Source organism: Populus euphratica, unplaced genomic scaffold, assembly GCF_000495115.2.
Source record: "Populus euphratica unplaced genomic scaffold, PopEup_1.0 scaffold71.1, whole genome shotgun sequence".
NCBI classification, from domain to species: domain Eukaryota; kingdom Viridiplantae; phylum Streptophyta; class Magnoliopsida; order Malpighiales; family Salicaceae; genus Populus; species Populus euphratica.
Window position 1 is genome coordinate 44071 of NW_011499949.1, and position 9343 is coordinate 53413.

The following is a 9343-nucleotide window of genomic DNA, read 5'->3' on the forward strand; positions in this document are numbered from 1 at the left end:
GCCTTCGGCAGGAAAAAACGGAGAGGCGGTGCAAGGGGGTGAAAAGGGATACTCGATGGATGACATATGGAGAGACATTGAAAACACTATTGAACCAGTTTGTGATGGGTTTAGTGAAGAAGGTTGCAATTTTTCTTATCCTTCGTTGGCTTCTCCATCGTGGGAATATTGCCCAGACATGCTTTGGAGCGTTTCTGTTGAAGAGAGCAAGATGTTTCTCCCTTACGACGACGGCACAGTGCTTTTGACAGGCTAATCAGAAATTCTTTATTTAAATTTGTCCATATATGTGATATTTCTCCGAGGAAACTCTAACCTGTATAGCATGAGTTTTCTCCAAGCTATCTTATGGGTGACGTGTCCAAGTGTTTTGTGTGTTTTCACTTTTCAGCTAGGAAAAGATAACCTTGTCAAATCTTCCATGAGGAGATTATCATGTTCAACAATGTATAATATAGACCTTTAAGCATCAATTTCGAATTCCAAGTTTCTGCTGCATGCAAATTGGTTCAATCAACATCTCAGCATCCTATTCGATTGGAAATCTAAGCACTTCTCATGATAAAAACGTCTGGAGATTAACCATAGAACACCTGATCCATTTCGTCTGTAACAATTACTATGCTCGGTCCAGGATTTGATTTCCAGGTACTAACATACAGTTCTTCACCCAAAACCCCAGACTCGTTGGCTATGCCAGACCATACTCAACGTCCTCCACAATCTTTCGTGGGAAACAAATATTCCTCAATTCGTCGTTTCTTATCTATCCTCTGCATATTCTAAAAGAAATCATTCTTCACATTAATATTCTTGCAGAAAAAACATCAGGCCCCCACATGCTTTCTTGGAATTGAGTTATGAGTCGTGGGCCTCGTGGCTAGCTTTGCTTTCGGAATCTCCAGGCCTCCAGCCTCCATATGCACCATTTGAAAATTATCTTTGTCATTACCTCTGCTTAATTTTGACGGAAGAAGAGCGGCTGGTCCGTTTGTTTAGGGGTGTGTTTGGATTAATGGTAGTATAAAAAAATTATATAAATATGAAGTATAAGTCGACAGCTTGACCCTTTCTTTTTTTTTAAGAAGAAGTAGATCAAGATTTAATAAAAAAAATTATTTTAAAACTTTTTTTATTTTAAAATCTATCAAAATAATATTTTTTTTATTTTTTAAAGTTGATTTATATATAGGATAACAAAAAGATTTGAAAACATAAAAAAATTTAAAACAAAGATAAGAAAATAAAAGATTTAATTTTTTTAAATACAAAAACAAATAAACTTTTTTGTTTACGTATGGGTTACTCAGCTATAGAATGGCCCCGATAACATGCTGCCATCTATCTTCCCGAAATAATAGAATAGCTTAGTGCTTAGCTTTTCAAATCCATTATATCTGTTTAATAAGTCTATTTTTTTATATTATCTTCATATTCAGTCTTCCATCCAATGAAGTAATATAGCAAAAAGAACAGGAAAATGAATGGACGCTTTCATGGCACCGAGTTTGATTTAAATGTCCATCTTCCATTGCGCTGGCCCCGCTAGGCCACTCATGTCAACAGCGCACTAGCAAGCAAGATCATCCCATCCTCGGCAGAGGAGACGGGGTAAAACGACAGGACCAGGCATTGATGAAGGCTTAGAATCATGAGCTTTCCAGGTTTTCAACGAGGAAGCAGATATCAATCATATCCTCAAACTCTATACATGAGTGATGATGATCTTCTTTTGAATCATTTCAAGCACAACGTTCACTTTTAGAACTTTAATTGCTAAGATTCTTCCACAGAGAAAGGGATGCTATGAATGATTCTCACCTTCCCCCACCAATGGCTACATGTCCATCTTACAGTGCCACACTTTTCGCCACTATCTGCAGAATATTCCTTCATTTTTCGCCGACTAGCTGTACATTTCATCTTTCTGTGTATGGCTGGAGAGAGTAAAATCTTATGCATTCCTTGAAATTATAACAAGTTCCCTCCAATCTCATAACCCTCCCAATATTCATTAATTTAATGCTTTTTCAAGATATATATATTTTTTTAAAAAAAGAACACTTGAAAACAAAAACTATTGAGGTACAACTGACAAGATCATAAGTTATTGAGATATAATAAATAAACATATTTGATAATTTGGAATTTGGAATCACTATAATTATAGTGCCCTGCAATAAACACAACAAGCCCTCATGCTATTGGTTGTGGGATTTTGTTTAATTCTTATCTCCATAATCTTGTTAAATTACTTTGAATGGATTGAATCAATTTCAGAATATATTTTTAATTTTACATGATAAAAATATAATTTTGATAACATGTAAATTGATTGGAAAATACTTTTTACCATTAAATAAAGAAAATAAAAAATATGTATTTCTGAAATGTTAAAAGTGCCTCCCTAAATGATTATTAAGAAATATTACAAAAAAAAATAGACCCAAAGTGAGAGGCCCATTGGACCCAATAAAATAAGAACTAGGCCTTAAATCAAAAATATTTAGTCTAGCATGTTATAATTTGTCTTAAAAAGCAATAATTGCTTCTCACTCTTTTTTTTTTTTCTAAAAACTTCAACTCATAATGTAGTGCTTTTTAATTTCCATGATAGAACAGTTTTTCTTTTTTATTCTTGTATATTTTTATTCTATTCATACATTTAGTGGAGCCTATGGTTCTGCTAGAGATTTGATATGTCAGTTTTTTAATTTTTTTAATTTATTTTTTATAAATAAAATGAATTTACATATAGTCACATCACACACACATTATTATTGTTATTATTATTATTAAAAGAACTCTATAATATATGAGGAAAACACTACAGTTTTCCTTATAAAACATATATTATCACTATACTATAACGAATTGTCTTGCTTTTCTTTTCGAGTTTGAAAGTATTTGACTTAAAACGAGATCATGATATCGATGTATTAAATGCTTTTGAGTTTGAAAGTATTTGACTTAAAGCAAGATCATGATATCGATGTATTAAATGCTTTGAAAAATTACATTGTCATTTTTTGACTTTTTCTTTCTCTATAATAGGGTCTTGTTTTTCTTCTATAAAGTTGAGGCGGTTACTGAAATAAATATGACATAGATATCATTATACACACATACTTGCCCTTGCCTTTTCATTATTTTCTGTTTTGTTTTAGTTAGCATTTCTATTTTGGCTAGTATAGTTGGCGAGCCCTTTTTGTTTTTCTTTGTAATTGCTTTATTGCATGGATGGTGCTCTTTTGAAGTGTGTTTTTAGCAATTCAATTCTCTCGGCTCTCATCTCTCTTATGATATTTCAAGGTGTGTTATTGTGCAACTTTTGTTTTTTGGGTTGGGTTGTGTTTTTGTTTTTATCAATGCATAGCAACCATGATTTGTCATGTTTTCCTCTGCAGTTCTTTATTTTCTTTATCAGATCATCTTTTAGGAGAGGACCTAGACTTTAAAGTTAGAACATTTTTCTATTTGTTGCTTTTAAGACTATGTTATGAGAAATAAATATACTTATGTAACTGTTTGCATCTTAAATTACTGTCACCTGACAAATGATCGTTTTTATTTCATTGAACATCAAGTGTCTTTACCTTTATGTCTAATTCTGCAATTTAGTGGTGCATCCTTTGTTCCTACTTTCATCATTGACATGTTCTCCAAAAAGTCTTCAAAGATACCAAAGCATATCATAATTTTTTCTAGTTAAATGCTCTTATAGAAAAGAGTCTTCTTCTATCGTCCTTTGTTTATTTTTTAAAGTAAATAATGTCATTCATTGAGTGGCATCATGGATTACATCGCATCATCATCTCTATGGGTGATAATTAGTTTTATAAAAAACCATCACACAGACAATTATGTTTGTGAATACAAAATCTTATGTTGTTGGTAAGTTTTAAGAATTTTTATTTTTTTTTATAAAATTTACAGAGATATTTAGCGGCTGTTACTAAAGAATGGGCTTAAAATCATTTCCTTTGATCATGAAGGAAAACTATCATGTTATCCTAAAAACATTGTTTACAAAGATATCGTTCAATTATTGTCAAAAGGTAATCTTTTTATTCATTATTGTATCTTTTTTATGTTAAGATTTTCTAATCACAAGCTTAAGCATCTATGAATCTTTTTGCAACATCAAAATAAATTGAACTTCAATTGTATTTGAATTATCATGTATTTATATTTTTACTTCTTTTTTAGTGCATGCCAACCATAATTTGCCATGCTTTCCTGTTTTTCATCAGGTTTTTACATGTTTTTTCAGGGTAGTCTTTTGTTTCATTTGATGTTTATTTTTTTGCTTTAGATCAATTGTTTTGCTGCCTATTTTTGTTGCTTCATGTAAGGACTTTTTCCTTGACAATATGGTTTTTTGTTACTTGGTTGGCTATCATTGTGGTCTATAATTTCTTCCCTCTCAATGCACTTCACGAACTTTAATTGGTGATGCTCATCTTTTAGTTTATCTTAGCTTTTAGTTCTTTTTCTCTGATTGGTCTACAAATAGACCATCATTATAATAAACACTCATTGTTTCATTATAAGATTGCATGTCATTTCTTTTCTCTAATTTCCTTACAAGGTTTTTAATGAAAGAATACATCAATGAAAACATAGTTTGATAAGTTTAATTTTAGGATGCTTTTTTTTTTTATATACAAAGACATTGTTTATATTGTCAAAACAAAACTTAATCAATAAAGGTATTTTTCGTGTGCCTCTAATGGATGACCAGGTAAATCGTTGAAAAAATTAGTCTAAAATACTGTTTAAGGAGCAAAGATTGCTTCTCTTTTTTTTTTCCATAATAGGTAGCCATACAAATCATTTCAAAAAACAATATGAAAGATTCGTTAAGCTAATTCTTGATTTCTATTGTTTCTAACCATTGATTTATTTGTATACTAATTTCACCTCTGTCATACATGTATAGATATAAGCAATTATCATACATGTATTAAAAGTATCAATAACATTCCAGTAAATTACATAGGATTTATACTTTTATTATGACACGTTTCTACCATATTGTCTTTATATTTAGGGATTCAGGGTCCATTTGGATCTTCTATTGTCTTTATATTTTAATATCATGTTTAGCTATTCACTTATTTGTTCAGTTTTTGCTTACTTTTTTTATACAGAGTAATGACTATTTATTTGCAGAACATTAAAAAATATGGTTTTTACCCTTTAATCCGAGCTTGGGTATGTCGTGTTTGGATTCCAAAACAAAATGAACAAGAAAGAGACTTCAATTATCTATTTATTGATCACGAGTTATGTAACATATCTACTAATATGATCTTTATTATTGTCTCATTCAAATTCTTGCCTTTGGTTACATTATGTTCTCCAAGCCTCATCTTTTAAAAGCAATGAATATATTAAGCTTTTATAAAATTTCAAATGGAATCAATCCTCTGAGCATAAATATGTTCAAATGCTTACATAATAAAGTACCAAATTTGCTCCATTATTTAGTTTGCCACCCAAATATTTTTACTATTTCAATAGTCTATTCAAATTTAATAAACTGACCATAACTATGTATAGATGCTGAGAATAATTCATTCATTAATAATGATGGTTTCAAATTGTTATCAAAAGATAATTATGTAGGGAAGCCATTGAGCTAAATTTGTATATAGAGGATGTTGTAATGTGAAAAACCTCTTCGTTTTTTCTCTAAGATTATAACCAAGAACAACCAGCAGTTGTTGTTTACATTAACAAAACAAATTCTTAACAATAACATATATATACATGCTATCAAAGAGAAAAATGACTTTATTTATGTCACCTAGAAACTAGAGGCAATGAGTTTACCATGCTTAAGGTTACTTTTTATGTTGATCCATCATTCTATATATTTTAACCTTACCATTATACATCAACACCAATTATTGCTTCTTTTTTTTTTTTTTGGAGCAAGGGTGGTGCAATACAAGGATCAGCCAAATATAGAGATGCTATATATTTTGCTTCAATCATTACTAAGGGTGACTATTATGAGGTTAAAAACTTCTATACCTTTGAAAATCAATACATAAATACTATTGTAAGCCATGAAATTGTTATTGATCTTAAGTCTGACACCAAAGTCACTCACCTCAATTCTTTCCCTCTTTCCATTCTATGATATTACTTTAATTTCACTAATTTTGCACATGTACTTAATAAAGAAAAAAAATCATGACTTTTCACATGTATTCTTCATGTTTAACCTTTTGTGGCAAACTGTATCATGTATAAGTGTTTTTATTTGGCTAACATAATTATTCAATGAGTTATGCAGATGTTCTTGGTAGACTAAAAGCAATATAATCAATTGAGAAGATTTTTGTTCAAGGACAAACACTTGAGGACAAAAGGGAGTTTATTCTTGAAAATATATCGTTGATAATAAATTAAAATTATTTATTATATTCAGTTCCTCTTGGCATTAGTCTAATATACTTTTATTTTGTTTAAAGGTGAGGAGCTTCGCGTTACTTTATGGGGTGACATTGCTCGAAACTTTGACGAGACTTATTTAGCAAAACAAGATTCTTCAATCATTGTTGCTTTTACTAGTTTTCGTGTCTCTTAATTTAGTGGTATACTTGATTATATGATAAAAGCTACCATGATTTCGTTTTCTTAACTTTTCAATTAAAATTTCATACCGTTTTGACATTAAATATACACTAGTAAATATGTATTTGTTGCATTTTTTATAGGATCTACAAATTTGATTTGTACCGCAGCTTCACTTTGGTATTTTAACCTAGACATACCAGAGTTATTAGCATACAAACATTAGTAAACTTCTATATTCTTTGAACCTTTTACATTTATTCAAATCCAATTTATGTATTAATATTTAAATTATTTCTCAACGGCTTTTTCTTTATCTTTATGTAGTCATGGTCAAATGCCTGTTGACTTGCACTAGCTCCCTCCATCTTCACGAGTTGTTTTATCATTACAAACTCAAATAAATGAAAATAGTAGAACAATCAAAGAGATTCTCTGTATGGACCCATTCGAACATAAGGTATCTATTATATATATTTTTTAAAATATTTCTTATTAGAAGCAAAACAAAGCTGTTGAATTATTTCTAGGAAAAAAATGGCTTATTTTGAATTATTGCTTTTTTACATAATCCCCCTATTCTTTTTAGCTTAATACAATCTTACATGTAAGAATTAAGTTAATGTGGTTACCTTATGTTGTTGATGTATTGCTTTGAAAAAAAATTCTTCATGATAATTTAGATATATTTGTTGAACTTAACATATATATATATATATATATATATATATGTTTTAATTTATATTTATTTGATTTGCTAATAGTCCTCCACCTAAATATTGTCATTATGATTACAGTACTATTAATAATTGCCAATGCTACATCACCTTCATTTTTATAAAAACATTGTATGACTTTCTACTTCACTTGGCACGTGTAGAATGAAAGATTTACATACAAAACTTTCATAGTGGATTATGATCTCTTTAAGGAGATGGTGGTACGAGAGCTGTCCAGATTGCAACAAGCCACTCTCTGGACTTCCTAATAATTTGTGATGCATGCAGCATGACTATCCAACCTCCGCACCAGTTCCATGATTCAACTATCATACATACCAAGACAACCTTGCATTTTTAAAAGTTTGAAATGATTTTTTCCTCATGCTTTTGTTTTGTAATTAATTAAAACACTTTTTAATGTGTTTTAGGTTTAGAATTAATTGCATCATTAGCGATGATCAAGATGTCACGAACTTTCTTCTCTCTGACAAGAAAGCTGAGTATTTTTTCAATGCTTCAGCTCATCATTTAGTGTTCAACCAAAAATTCATTGACATACTTATTGTTCCACCTCAAATGATTGAGAAATTAAACAAAACAAAAATATTTCAACTTTGATTTGGAGTCTACAAATCTGTACTCAACAGATGTGAAATATATCTTTGCAACATCTTCGATGACATTGCAATAGAATCATATATTGACCCGACTAGCCCCATTAAAGTTGCTAACACAACAAACCCAATAACCACTAATGCTAGAAGTTCCATACTTATTACCCCTTCAATACCGAACCTTACAAATCACTTGAGTGTCAACTAGTCTCAAATTCAGACTCTAGCTTCACAGTAGCACATCTTTTAGCAAAAAGACACGTTCTATGACAACTGTCATCCCCAGTCAAAAAGAGCATTAATCTTCATTGATGTTAGGCCATACGACAGGTTTGGTTCACTTACTTAAATATAAATAACACTCCATCTATTATGCCATAAATTTCTCATCTTACAATATGCTACTTCAACCATGATAAAGTTTTATTTGTTATTTCCCAATACAAAGATGATGCACCGCTGAAGCACTTAACCCACTGTCGCATTTGCTTCACGTATATTACTTTAACAATTATTGCTTGACAGTTCTGCGAATATATAAATGGTTTTCCTCTTTATTCTTAATATGTTATTCAACATCTAAATGTCATCCTGTGGAATTCATTTCAACCATATCATTGTTTTAATTTATATTTTTTTATTTCAAGATGTTGGGCTAACTGACACACTATCTTATTATTCTATTCATTTCTATGACAGTTATTACTTAAGTGTTCTACTATATGGTTTTGCCTTTCATTGCTATTGTTACATTTGCCATCGTTTAAATACTTCCTTATAATATATAATTCAGCACCCAACTTCCCCAGCTAAGATCCTTAAAAAATTATATAGACTCATCAAATGAACATCTATGTGGAGATGATGTCGGTCCTATACCAGCACTTCCAAAAAAGTAACACCTCTTCATTTCATCAACTGAAAAGGTTTGCATCTACAATATCATTTAGTTCTTTATATTGCTCCATCACCTCTTTGTTTAGCGACAATTACATCTTTATTTCTCATTTTTAATTTATATTTAAGAATATTAGATATTTGTTGCTTTATGAAAAATTTATACCTTATAGTTACACTTATCTTTTGCTATAGGAAAAAAAACTAGCATTCAGTTAATTAATGCTTTCTTATTCGACATCGTAAGCTAATTAAACATCTTCGTCATATGCTTTTTTAAAACAATTTGTCGCTCATTGACATCCACTTCTCCATCTATATATATAAAGTGTCATAACCTAATTTTTGATTTTTTTTATTTACTAAAAAAATTGGTGAAAAAATGATTAAAAAATAAATAAATGAAGAATGAATTAAAATTTGGGTTAATGGCAACATGATTGGAAAGTTTAAATATTTAATTAAACTCTTGACTAGTTTAATTAATTAAATCAAGAGTTTAATTGGAGAATTAATAAATTT

At 30.1% G+C, this 9343-nt stretch overlaps 1 protein-coding gene across 1 annotated transcript in view; it reads left to right on the forward strand.

Moving 5' to 3' along the window:
* Window positions 1-256, forward strand: part of LOC105137844 (transcription factor MYB59-like) — a 1259-nt gene extending 1003 nt beyond the window's left edge. Inside the window, exon 4 of the mRNA XM_011043741.1 lies at window positions 115-256. Within this exon, the coding sequence (XP_011042043.1) occupies window positions 115-256 (142 nt within the window). The remainder of the gene's footprint in view (window positions 1-114) is intronic.
* The last annotated feature ends 9087 nt before the right edge of the window (window positions 257-9343 follow it).